This window comes from Terrapene carolina, unplaced genomic scaffold (genome assembly GCF_002925995.2).
Source record: "Terrapene carolina triunguis isolate 2854851 unplaced genomic scaffold, T_m_triunguis-2.0 Scaffold232, whole genome shotgun sequence".
NCBI lineage: Eukaryota > Metazoa > Chordata > Testudines > Emydidae > Terrapene > Terrapene triunguis.
Genome location: NW_020664583.1, coordinates 7,362,851 through 7,376,820, shown reverse-complemented (window position 1 = coordinate 7,376,820; position 13,970 = coordinate 7,362,851). Strand labels below are relative to the sequence as shown.

The window sequence follows — 13,970 nt, the reverse complement described above, 5'->3', positions numbered from 1 at the left end:
CCTTCTATTTTTCTGCCTGCCACCCTTTGTGTTAAAACTTGCACTCTGTAAATCAGGCGTGAAGACTACAGTGAACCAATGCAGTTACACCACTGTAAAACCAGGACAAGAGCAGAATCAGGTTCCCCCATACTAAACTGTGCTCCCCTGCTGCTATGTGAGGGATGGGGGGGCATGTTTTCTGAGGGCTACAGCCAGCCTAACCTGCAGGAAGGAAGAAACTACCACAGCAGCATTTTCTCTCCCCTGCAGGGAGTGCTGCATGGACACTGCACAGAGCTGCCCCCGGTATCTGTTATCTCCCCCACCCCAAACCCACTTACTTCATCCACTATAATGGCAGCAGGAAGACAGCAAGTGAGGGAGAAAGGGAAATGGGAAAGAGAGGGTTGTGGGTGTGTGGAGTGTCAGGGAATGGTGAGGGAAGGAGAGAGGGGAAACGTGAGGACAAATGCATGCAAGGTGAGGACAGTGGGGAGGGGTGTTGCCAGGCCACATTGAGTGCATATGAGGTGCGGGGGGGAGGGGAGGCAGGTAAGGGAGAGCACATTAGGGCTTGAGAGGTAAAAGAGTTAGGGAGGAAGCCGGTGAGTGCGAGTGCATGCAAGGGCCTTGGGAGAGGGGAAGAGGTTATGCTTGCGGGGGGAGAAACCAGTGAGTGCATGCCAGGCAAAGAGAATGGGTGAGGGTACAGGCATGTGAGATGAGGGGGTTGGGGAGAACTGGGCAATGGCACGGGCATGTGACATGAGGGGGAACGTGGGCATGTGAGGTCAGGGGAGGGAAAAGCTTGGCCAGGGTAGAGGAGTGTGGTGAGGTAAGGGGGGCTGGAGAGGGGAGAACAGGGTGAGGGCATGGGCATGTGAGATGAGGGAGTTGGTGGGAACAGGGCAAAGATGCAGGTGTGCAAGGTGAGGTGGGAACCAGGAGACAAGTGTGAGTGTATTGGAGAGGGGGGAACTGGGCATGGGGAAGAGGGCTGTGGGGGGGAACCACATGAGTGTGAGAGAGCAGGGATGACTAGTGTGTGTGGCTATGGGGCGACTAAGTGGTTAGTGCATGTATGTGCATGTGAGGGAGGTGCTGACTGAGGGGTGTGTGTGAGGGGGCTAAGGGATAGGGATCCCAGTGAGGGTGCATGCATGTGAGGTGAGAGGGGGGTCAGAACTGGGTTAGAAATAAGGTGCAAATTGTTAACAGTGAGGGTTATAAATAGTAAAAATAATGGAAACATTTTTAAAGATTGAAATAGATAGAAATCTGGGTCTGAGGGCACACAAGGACTGTAATAAAAACTGAAGGAAAAAAGATGAAAATCAAGTTATAGAAGAATAAAATGGAGGACAAGAAAAGAAATGGGAAAGAATGAAGTCAGCCATGGAAACAAGAAAGATTATTTTATATTAAATTAGCTTGATTCAGAATTTTGATTCTACAAGTTAATGGTTATTAGGCCTAGGGAAAAAATTAACATTTTCTCTCAGGTGTTGGACTGGAAGGGTTGAGAGTGTCCAATTGCACCCACCCACTCAGCCTAAGCAATTATGGGGCACAAGGCAATGTGGGACCCAACCATATCTTCAGTTTCCTGTTTAATCTGTGGGGATGAATCAGCCTTCTAGAGGTAAGAGGCAAAAATGCATGTGTCATCAGCTCATTGTGGCTGAGTTGTCAGGTGTGAGCATATCCTCAGCACCTCTCAGCTGTCTCTGACTAACCTGGAGCAGCCTGACAACCCTTTCCCAGGAAAACGTTATTACAAATTCATTCTCTGGTCTATGAGACATAGGAAAGAATTATCTCTGCAGGGGACTGCTGAACATGACTATGCCCACCTCACAACGACCTTGAGGCAGAGAATTGTTGAGCAGTTTCCCCACAACTGCATTCAACTCTCACTCCACTACCAGCTGGTTCAGTGTGGTTTAAGAGGGAAACAGGAGATATCAGAGCAGAGAGAGAGCACACAGATGTATCAGTGCATGGAGACAAGAGAAGGGTGGGACTTACTTTAATTTTCTTTTCTGCATCAAACAAAATTTTCTCTTTTCTTTGCTGCCTCCCCCCCAGATCCCCATTTTCTCATTATATAGTTACACCTATGGATATTGGTGTTTCTTGCTGTCAACAGGCAGTTAAAGTGAAAGAGGGTCTGTGTTTTGCTAGGTGCCCCATATATAAGTGGGAGCAGTGTATTTGCAATAAGTCAATTGATAATATTTCCAGCATGAACTAGTATCAATGTTATGTAATGCACTGAGGTTAATCCCAATATTTCCCATTCTTTGTATTTTTTAGTAAACTTACAATAGATAAATTGTGGTCTGTTCTGTCAAACTGCATGCTGTTGTATATGTAATAGTTCATTTTGTGCATATTACCATGATTGCACAAGCAGTTCAGGTAATGGTACTCAATCACTGTGTGTGTACATTTCTTAAAATACTGGACCTAAAATTATATCTGTTTACAAAATTATTTGTATCAATGTTTTTGTCTAGAAATTGTCTCTCTTTTTATAAATGATTTTAAAATAATGATGTGTGAAATCTAGCTATAGATTGACTATATTTTGTATGTGATGGAAAGATTGCCTCCCACAAACTTTAAAAAAAATGCTGGCTCATTACAAAGTATTTTTGGGTTCAAGGGTCTGTACAGATTGAAATTCTAAAGACATGATGATTTTGAAATATCTCTACAAGAATAGTTTGAAGAGCTAGGGTAAAATATTCAAAAGTTTCTAAGTGACTTAGGAGCCTATGTCTCATTTTCAAAAGTGACTTAGGTATTTAGTCCTAATGGAAATGGGCCTTAAACTCAAGTAACTAGACAGTTTTGAAAATTTTACCCTTACAAATTATGCCTTATTTTAACATGTCCAATAGTTGTGAAACATCTTCCAGTAGTTGTGAAATATCATATCAAACTTTGCCAAAAAATATCCATGCTAGATTGCAAGCCAGAAAAATTATGCTTTTTTGTTCCTGAAAGTTAGAAGGGTGGAGGAATTTGAAATTAGGTTTAAAAGGTGACTAAATAAAACAATTTACAATCTTAATTATTAATCCAGCCTCTACAATAGATTCGTAAGAGATAAACTGTCATCATTCGTGTTATTGCTGCAAAATATCACAATTTTTGAACATTACGTTTAAAAAACTAACTTACAAACAGAGAAAATTCAGCAAAGCTTTGTATTTCTTCCACAGTTCAGTCAATATGAGAGAACTGGTAAAGGCAATACTACTCTTATACTTAGTTCATGTGCCAGGAAGCACTTAGTAATGAGACAACAGTATGAATTATAAGCAAAAATAAAAGCATGACCATACATTTTAGAAAACCATTATTAGTGTATTCCTTGTATTGCAACTCTAGTACAACACTATCATCCCTTCTCAGTGCTACTGAACTCTTGTTTTCAAACACATTTGATTAGCTGGTGTAACTGTTCTTCATTATTACTCCCAAATCTGAAACTGTTCATCATATAGCATGTCTTCTCTTGTCCACTGTTGCACTGTTTTATTCTTTATTCTTTACATACATTTTCAATACATCTTATAACCAAATATACTATAAATCCTTTAAAATTACGTAAAAAGCAAACTCCAAGTTCCCAATTATTAAGTATAATTACAATATTTCAGAGGTAAAATTCTTTTTGACATATATATATTAGCAAGCAAAGCTGAAAGATTATTATGTATAAGTGAAATTAAGTCAGAAGTGTCTGAAACATCATCATTTTACTGTTTCCTTTCCCCCAAGTGTTTTTCTTTAGGGAGTTATATATAATGACCAGCAGGAAATAGTACCAGTGGCTGACTCTAGCCTGTAATCTTTCTTGTATTTTCTGAAACAAAAAGCAAAACAACTCATGAAGAAAACATTCAAACTTTAGGCCACCATACTCCAATCAAATCTGTGTGGGTTGAACCTTATGCCTGCAGAGACTGCCTTTGCAGTCACTGGGGCTGTGTACAGGTACAAGAGGTTCACCCAAACCAACCTAATGATAGTACTGAGACCTTATTTTGGATTGCATCTTTCATACAAATGGTATCTCAAAATGCTTGAAAGTTTGTATAAAATAAGCAGACCAATTTTGAATTGGATTCCTGAAGCAAGTAGAATGCCAGTGTTGAAATGAGAATGGGAGAAGAAATGGAGGGTTTTTTAAATGCATTTATTTGCTAACAAAACTAACAAAAAATGCACCTATTTAATGCTCTGAGCCATATGCCCATTCATTATACATCTGCAAACAACCAATATCCAACAAGTTGAAACCCCTCCCAAACTAGGAAACAAATGAGGCTTGTGAGATCAACAAATTCAAACTGTCACAAACCATTGGACGACTTACTCTAATGATTCAGTTGACATTGTTTAAGACAACTATTACTGCAACCAAACACTTTTTAAATTGTTGAATTTGTTCTAATCTCCAGCATGTTTGCCACTGATACGTAGTTTTAACCCACTAAATCCTTGAGGTGTCTCTGATTGAATACAGAATATTAAAACAAATTAAGTCGCATAAATAAAGCATATATTCCTCCCTCTCCCACACACCACTGGTCCATTTTACCTGGTAACTCTATGCTTTTGTCCATGAACACTGAGAACTCTTTCATCCTCTCCCTGACTTGCTCCAGGGTTACTTTCCAAATGTGTATCAAAATAAAACTGACCTTAGAAACACAAAAACAAAAATATTTCAAAATAACATTTATCAGAAAACTTTTAAAAATATATATTTTAGTTCATTGAATCAGAACAGCTGGTATGGCTCCAGGGTAAGTAGTTGTTCAGTCTGCCTGAGAAAATACTAGCTGCTCCATGTAATTCAATTGTAGTAGTCATACAAACCAGCAATAAAAGGCATATGATGGAAGTTTTCTGAATACTGTAAAGCAGCTCCCTTGTTTCAGAAGTCATTTTCTTTGATCCTAGATATTTATCTAGGATTCTTACGATCCCAGGACCAAATGCTCCTAACAGATTCACACATGTGAACCTTTACACTCACACAGTATCCCATTGACTCCTATATATACATTTATTTGTCTCTAGCTTTGGGATATACCACGTCTTTCTGTCTGAAAAAGATTTTTGGACAATATATTTTAAGGAAAGGTGGTTTTTTTTCTCCTTTAGATTTATATCAGGTTGAGATGTTTGGGTGTTTTCTGTGGTGGAGAAAGGGAAAACACATGATGTGCTCCTAATTTTATTTTGTGACTTTTATAATCAAGAGCCTGGGTAGGCAATTAATTCATTATTTTATATCAAAAGTACTTGCTGTACACAGTATATTATCTCACTGTAGATTCAGGAGTTAGGCTTTTGCTGTTCAGAAAGTCTGGCTTTTCTGAAGTTGGCCACAAAAGTTTTATATAAGCCCATCCTTGAATGTACCATTTCTTAAAGGAAATATAGCACTATAGCATGGTCTGAGGACAAGACTCTGTTCCAGAGGGCTCCAGAACATCATGGAGCTGAGTCTGGATTGCTTCGTTACAGAAGCATGATATTGGGTGATTAAATTAGGTTACTGGACCAAATCCAGAGCTCCTTCCTCAGGCAAACTCCCCTGGACTTCAGCGAACTCATGTTGACTATTCATTGATTTTAATGAGACTTGCCAAAGCACAAACCTAGTAAGATCTGAGTAAGGAGCTCAAGAGTTTGCTCAAGGAAATCAAAGTTAAGGACTCAGAAATATCTAATTGATAGGCACATTTTTAGATGGAATTGACAATTAATCAGAAAATGAGTAAGTATGTGTAGAAATATAGATAAATTTTCCACTTGCCTGTGGAAAAGTTTGCTTTTCACTATTTGAATATCTACCAGATAAACATACCTTTTCGAACACCAGACATCTGGGCACAAGGACTTTAATAACCCCACATGGGTGCTACCCAAGCACTGAAAGAAGGCTGGAGCACTATATAAACTATTTAGAGATGGCAGATCACTTGTGATGCCTCTTGGCTCCACCTGTACTTAAACCACCAATTAAAAATATAGTATTAGACTGTGTAGTAACTGAGGTGAAAAGTGTCAGATTTTCTAATGCTAAGAGCTAAAGCATTTTGCATTTGTGCTCAGCAATGGGAAACATTAACACCTGGTAAAGAAGAACAACATACTGATACAGTAGGATTTTGCATTTCAGCATTGCTGGATTATTTGTACACACCATTATTATTATTTGTAGGCTATTTATAGGCTTTTCTGTGGTGCTCATCACTCTTGTAACTGAGCACCTCACGTACATGAATACATTTATCCTCTAGGTCACTGTGACATAGAGATGTATTATTATCCCCATTTTACTAGTCAGGGACTAAGGCACAAAAGCCTAAATATTTTCTATGGGAAATCAATAAAAGAAGTAAGAAGAGCAGAATTTAGCCCAGAGGAATTTAATGACTTGCCCAAATTGGCTGAATTGGGAACAGAACTCAGATCTCCATTTCAATAATTTAACTGCAACACCATCCTTCCCTTCCTAGGCCATACTACACTATTTGGATGATACATACCAAGAAGTCCACTGGCTTTGTCAGAAAAATGGTCAGTGTCCATGAAATATAATCCAAGGAAACGATTTGGAGACTTTACAAAAGCAATTTTTATTGTGATGTTGTCAGATGCTGACATTGTAAGACTTCTTTCTTTTTCAACTGCAATCTTCAGCCTAGGAAAAAAAGCAATCCTATTTTTTCTCAGAAAAATGTTAAGATACTGATATAATGCTTGAGTATTTGGTGGCGGTATTATTATTTGCATTACTGTTGTGCCTAGGAGGCCTAGTCATGCATCAGGACCTGATTTATTGTATATATGCTGCTGTCCTTTGTAATCAGGTTTTTTTATGCACTAAACTTGAACTGAGGTCACAATTTCTATTCAGCAAAATGTACAGTAATTTGCTTCCTCCCACACATGCCCTAAAATACACATAAGCTAATATAGTTTACAGAAAAAATGTTAAATTAGCAGGATTTTTTGCTAGTGAACGTGCCTTTTTGCTCATGACAAAAAACTGCTTGGAGAAGAGGGAAAAGAATGTGCTTTTTAATGATCTTAATAATGGAAAAAAGTACAATATACAAAATATTGTAATTAGCACTAATGATGGATGAAAATTTAGAGATTTAGATACTTGTCAAAACTCTCTTGGGTATTTTACAAGAATAGTCTCCCATACGATATTCAGGACCTGACTTTCTTGTTGTAGTTTATTACTTCTGATTCTTACCCTACATGGATTTGGAAAATATAGATGTTCATCATTATTATTTTCTTTTTAAAAAGCCACATGAATTCAAGAAGCTTATATCAGATCTTAACAGAGGTGAGCCTGAACCAAACAGCCATAATCTGAAGACACCCAAAATTGAGCGGATTTAAATCCAGATTTTCACTTATAGCTGGCCCCTTGCTACAATGATCCAAATGAAACCCCTAAATCCCAATACCTCTAAGGGTTATAAAAATTCAGATCTTGGTCTAAATGTTGAGAAATCTAGCACTTAATTAAAGGGTCCATCCTGTGTGTGTGACATAAATCCAGCACACTTGCAGGCCTTGTCTAGATAGACTACAAGGAATTTTGAGCAGCTCACTTTGCAACTTTTGTTCTTGTCCACAACTGGTCTTTGAGATGTATATTAGATAACCAAAGGAACCAAGAGAATTGGATGTCTAGAGTCTCCTTTTGAATTCATATCTTTTGTGTGTTGGTAAGGTATGCTAACTAAATCAGTTAGCCAATCCAATAATAAAATTTAAAACACAGTTCTCAAACAGCAGAAATGTATTAAAATTACAGATACTTATACAAAACTATCTGTGCCATTCACTCATACTGTCAAAGGCCTAAACATATTTTTTTAGGAATAACAAAGGTTAAATTTTAGGAATGAGAAAATCTCAGCTTTTTTAAAAACAACTTATTTATGAAAGTGCAATCTACTTTAATAATTGTACTTTTATATGTGATCTCTGATTGGGTGAAGCACACAGTAAATTTGGTATCAACCAACAAGACTGTAATAATACAATAAACACAGAGTGAGAGCAACTGGTTGACTTTGCTGCACCAAAATCCACTAGATGAAAAAATAAAATTGACAGCAATCTTTCAGCAAATTAGGAATGAAGGCTTTTCAAATAAAACGTTGTTGGATCAAAGTCTCTTTCTGGGAAAATAAATATTTTGACTCCTAACTAGGAGCAGGCAGAAACTATTTATTACCCTATGAAAATGTTTCATTCTATTGACATGAGGCTGGGTTTTAAAAACCCAATCTCTCCCTTTCGCACCTGCAACGTGTAGGTACAAATAATTACAGGCCTCAGTTAGGTTAGTTAATTGCCTAACTACCAGATATCTGGACACAGTCAGGTAGACATCTAAGATACATAACTTGGGTCTGAGGTTATTTGAATCCAGAAAATCATAAGTGTACAAATGAAGACAGAGTTAGGTGAAAATCAGACTCTCTCTCTCTTAAATAAAGGAAAATGCATAAAGACATTTCTTACCCCTGGATTGTAGAGGAAGCAGACTTTTTCCATGGGAGTTTGGTGGTATGACCGCCATAGCTCAGCACAGTGCCTTCCTTTGATACATGGAGTTGCACATGAGGATCCAGGTTGGTAATTTCAAACAGCACAAAGTGATTTCTATTTCTCCCAAGCTTACCAGTCACAGAGATTCCTGAAAGTGCCATTAATGTAGACTAGTCAAGGGACACAATATTAATAATAAGTAAAAAACCAAACCAAAACAAAAAAGCTATTGTTACAGCTCTTTTGTAAGTGTGTTGTATTTAAGGGGCCAAAATTCTGCTCCTGGGCTGCATCCTGCTCCAATTTCCTATCCACATTTGCAGAATTTACTCTCCAGAAGTCCTCTATGGCCACAGTAATGGAAAAGTCATTTGGGGCCAATGGTAATGGCCAGCATATATGCCCCCTGACCTGCAGGCATATATGTCTTGCGCAGATTACTCTTGACCTTGGCAGCAATAGGCTGCCTGGCCAATGGTGCCTGGAGGGAGCCATAGCCCATGGGAGCATAAGCCCACATTAATTCGACTGATGGATTGTTAATGTGTGTGCATGTCTGCACTAGAAACATTTGAGCCTGAATCCGTTAAGATATACTGGTGTATAGTAAAGCTTAGGGACATGCACAAGTCCCAGAATTTGTATTCATAATCAGAAGCCTCAGCAGGTTGGCCAGGAGGAGGAGCCTCCAAAGACACTAATCAAACCTACCCTTTTGGTGAAAATGTTTTGTTGATAAGTTCCTAACCAGCAATAGTTACCTGTTTATATTACATGTAAGATTTGGCAATCTCACCTTTGGCACGATCTGATATTAGGTTTATGTAAGCTTGCGGTTGACCATCAATATTTAAACAAATGACATCATTTTGTCTGGGCAGTTGAAAGAGGAAATGTGGATATTCGTTGGCTAAAAACACAGAGAGAGAGAGAGACAGAGAGAGAGAGAGAGAGAGCTCTTAATGTTAATAAAAAAAAATCCTAATAGTGCTGATATTGCAAGTGTTAGTAGTATTGAGTCAATCGGTTCTACAAAGAATGCCCTTCTAGAATGTGGGAAATGGAATTCTAGTTAGGACTGAGAACAAAAAGGGTTGTGTAAATGAGTAGTTTTCTATAGTACTGAGGGGCTGGTGTTGTAGAGGGGTAGAATATTTATTTTGTATTTTTAATTTACTACATATGTGCATAATTAAACTTTAGGCAAAGTCCAAAGAATTACAAACTCATTATTGTAAAAATCAATATGCAACTAAATGTATAAGGTGGCTACATAGGGTTGCCAACTGTCTAATTGCACAAACCCAAACACCTTGCCCCACCCCTGGCCCACTCCTTCCCTGAGGCCATGCCCTGCCCCTTCTCCGAAGCCCTGCCCCCACTCACTCCATCCCCCCTCCCTCCGTCACTCGCTCTCCGCCACCCTCACTCAATTTCACCCAGCTTGGGCAGGAGCTGGGGTGTGGGAGAGAGTGCGGGCTGGGGGATCGGGCCGAGGGGTTCGGAGTGTGGAAGGGGACTCTGGGATGAGCCTGGGGCAGGGGGTTCAGGTGCAGGCTCCGGTAGGGAGTTTGGGTGTGGGAGGGAGCTCAGGGCTCAGGCAGAGGGTTGGGGTGTGGGAGGGGGTATGGGCTCTGGGAGGGAGCTTGGATGCGGGAGGAGGCTCAGGGCTGGGGCAGGGGATTGAGGTGCAGGAGGGGGTAAGGGGTGTAGGCTCTGGCCGGGCAGCGCTTACCTCGGGTGGCTCCCGGAAGCGACTGGCATGTCCAGCTCCTAGGCTCAGGGGTGGCAAGGTGGCTCTGCGCGCTGCCCCTGCTTGCAGGCACCACCCCTGCAGCTGCCATTGGCCCGCGGTTCCTGGCCAATGGGAGCTGCGGAGTTGGCGCTCAGGGTGGGGGCAGCACACAGAGATCCCCTGGCCACCCCTCTGCCTAGAAGCCGAACATACCGGCCGCTTCTGGGAGCAGCGTAGAGCCAGGGCAGGTAAAGAGCCTGCCTTAGCCCCACTGTGCTGCCGACCGGACTTTGGCCTATTAAAATCTCCCGGATTGCCTTTAATAGTCACCGTGAGATTGAGGCAGATTCCGGGAGACTCCCGGCCAATCCAGGAGGATTGGCAACCCTATGGCTATATGGTGTCATTGAGTTTTAAACAAAAGCCATAACTGAAATCAACCATGTAGTATCAAATTATAGAGGTGCTGATAAGCAATTCTATAGTTAAAAGACATGTTAATTTTTTAATTTAAAGTAGGATTAAAATCCACTAATTCCACAATTCATTGACAGAATATAGCCTCCACACTTAGCATAATTATTGTTCAATCTATTACTTTTTAAATAAAATAGTTACTTTTACAGAGAAAGTAATTAAAAATAAAGAAATAAACTAGTGTTCAATGGACACATCCAATTCCTTGAAATCACACACATACACACACAATCATAACTCTAACTTTAGGTGGGGATTTTGTTTTCTTAAAAAAAAACCACATTATAGATTTTTAAAGTAAAAGTCTATGGGAAAGATACATTAATCTTGCCGATGTTGAAGTTTAAGTTGTGCATTTGACTGCAATTCTGAGCAGGGCCGGCTCCAGGCACCAGCTTAACAAGCAGGTGCTTGGGGCGGCCAAGGGAGAGGGGCGGCACCTGCAGCAATTTGGGGGCGGCAGGTCCCTTGCTCCCTCTGGGACTGAAAGACCTGCTGCTGAACTGCCGCGGCCGATCGCGGCTTTTTTTTTTTCTTCCCCAATTGCCCCGCCGCCAATCGCGATCGCGGCTTTTTTTTTTTTTGGTTGGGGCGGCAGAAATGCTGGAGCCGGCCCTGATTCTGAGGATGCATTGATTATCTATTGGAGTTGAAAGGGAGTTCATTGTGGAGTTGACAAGTCTGAGCATGTGATTGGGTGTTGTAATGTTTGTGTGGAAAAGAACACGCATTAAGGTTGAGCTGAATGTTAATGTCATCTTTACTGGTGATTTCCTTGATGTTTAGTGATCACATTGATAGGAAATACATCAAGTAACCTTAACTGTAAATTAGAGAAGTTTTTATTTTGGGAAATATAATATTGACATCATCTTTTGGTCTGCATACCATTGTGAATATGCAAGGGAGAATTCATGCAAATCATTTATACACAAACTGTGTCTCACAATATGAGAGAGAAAATGGAATGCTATTACTATCTATTGTATTAGAAATGGTATTTGATCACATAATTAGAAACTGTGCTTCTGATTCTGCTCACTTACACCAATTTAACACCAATGAATTTAAGGGAACTAGCTCCTGATGTACAGCAGCAAAAGTAAGATCAGAATTAGGCTACATATCATCATGCATATGCACAAAGGCTAGATTTAGCATTGTACATACCACCTTAACTTTGGCATTTCCTGATTTTTGGGGGCTTATACATCATAATCTTTATCAACTCCTATGGAAGCTTGTTTCATTCCATGTGTGCCTTAGGAGATGGGTCTACTGAGGGGAGGGGAAATAAGTATTTTTCTTTTCAGAAAAGACAAAAGACCTGGCTCTTCTTTCCACTTAAGTCAATGGCAAAACTTCTGTGACTGCAGAGGAAACAGCATCAAGCTCCAAAATGGTAAGCAGAGAAACTAAGTTTCAAGAATATTTAGTACAAACAGTGAAGAATAAAAAAGATATATAAAATGATAAATTATTATCTGCTTTGAGCAGGGAGCTAAGAGTCAGGACTTCTTGGTGATTGACTATTCATGTGACTTTGGGCAAACCCCTTAATTTTTCTTTGAGTTTAAACTATATGTAAAAAGGGAACAATACTACCTAACTCCATTCCAGGGATGTAGTGAAGATTAATTTACTTACGGTTTGTAAAGATCTTTAACAGCTTCATGAGAAAAATGTATTATATTATTTATGCTGAATAAAAGCAAAATCAGCTTGTTTTCCTGATACAATCAAGGTGCCTATTCAATAGGTACATTTCTCAGTGTTTTCACCTTATGGAGTTTTGTTGATGTGTTAATTGTAGTGAACAACATGTAGCTTGTTTTGTCAACATTTAGAGTTTTAAAGCAATATTATGACATATATTACTTACTAAGAAGCTGTGGTGTTGTTTGAACAGTCCTGAAAACTAAAATGTTTAAAATTTAGATGAAAATTTCAATAAAACATTTTTTTCATTTGAAATATTTAATAAGGGACAATATTGTACCAAATAATTTTAAGCAGAACTCTCCACTGATTTCAAGAGAGTTCTGTTTAAAAATAAATGCCACAATATGGCCCAAGGAAAAACAACATATCACATTAGACTTTTGATGTTCAGGGCTAAAACCCTGTTAGAAAGGGCTTGGAAATGTTGTATTTGTGCTAGTTCCATTTAGTGCTGGTGAATGGTCCTGGATTAACAGACCTGGAAATTTAAGTTGTGTATCCACAAAAGAGAAAGAACATGGGCACCAACATAGTAATCTACCCCACTAAAGTGTATCTCTCAACCTGATCTGCACAGACCACTGTTTCGAGATGAGAAGGTAGTACAGTGTTCATGCACGTTCCATTCTTTTAGTCTATACTGGGACCGAGACCAATGTTTTCAGTTATTGCCAATTTTAATGGTGGATTTTTTGTGATTTGGATTCCTTCTTACTAGGAATGAATAAGTACACCTAAAAAACAGAACAGTTACCAGATGGTGGTAATTTTTGGTCACTGCCAACTTGGGATAGATTAGTTCAATGACTAGAAATAAGAGATCACCCATTGTTTTATCAATTCCGAGTCATCCAGTTAAAATTAATTCTTATAACTTACTGTCTGGTGATTGTTCTGTCATGTCTAACAGTATAGCTCTTTGACCTAATATATTGAAAGAAGAGACCAAAATTTAGAAGATTTTTTAAAAATTGGAATTAGTATTATTAAGCAAATAGTTTTTCAATTTTCTGTTTATGGCATATTGCCCACATTTCCGTCCCTCTCCATCCTGTAGTTGTGGGTCTGACCTATATTATAGAGAGGATCTCTCAGGGAGAAGAGATGTATTCTTTCCCCTCTTCAGCCCATGGAGCAGCACTGGGTCTGCACCATGACTGCAGCTCTGAATCTGCAATAGTATTTGCAGCTCTTGTTCCCTCCCCACATGGGGAAATGGCTAGTGGATTCACTGACCATCCATGCAGCCCCTTTACAGTGGTCTTGAACCATGACCCCACTCCATGCACAGCAAAACTGCACCAGATCCACTGAGCTGTGGATCTGAGGACAAAATATGCCACTAAGAAAAGTTAGAAATTATCACTGATAAAAACAAATAACCAGGTCCACTAGCCTAACCTAGTGAATGCTAATGGGAAGGGGGTAGGTTTAGCAGATA

General features: G+C 39.5%; 1 protein-coding gene across 11 annotated transcripts in view; it reads right to left on the bottom strand.

Annotated features, from left to right (window-relative positions):
* Window positions 1-3,183: 3,183 nt before the first annotated feature.
* Window positions 3,184-13,970, bottom strand: part of LOC112103737 (inter-alpha-trypsin inhibitor heavy chain H4-like) — a 42,493-nt gene continuing 31,706 nt past the window's right edge. For 6 of the 11 annotated variants that reach the window (XM_026656722.1, XM_026656725.1, XM_026656724.1 and 3 more), the window contains 7 exons: window positions 13,409-13,453; window positions 12,690-12,725; window positions 9,392-9,505; window positions 8,569-8,743; window positions 6,561-6,715; window positions 4,598-4,700; window positions 3,184-3,859 (listed from right to left, as the gene is read on the bottom strand). In XM_026656722.1, coding sequence (XP_026512507.1) covers window positions 3,784-3,859; window positions 4,598-4,700; window positions 6,561-6,715; window positions 8,569-8,743; window positions 9,392-9,505; window positions 12,690-12,725; window positions 13,409-13,453 — 704 coding nt within the window. In that variant the 3' untranslated portion in view covers window positions 3,184-3,783. The remainder of the gene's footprint in view (window positions 3,860-4,597; window positions 4,701-6,560; window positions 6,716-8,568; window positions 8,744-9,391; window positions 9,506-12,689; window positions 12,726-13,408; window positions 13,454-13,970) is intronic. The other 5 variants (XM_026656727.1, XM_026656730.1, XM_026656728.1 and 2 more) reach the window with 1 other exon arrangement.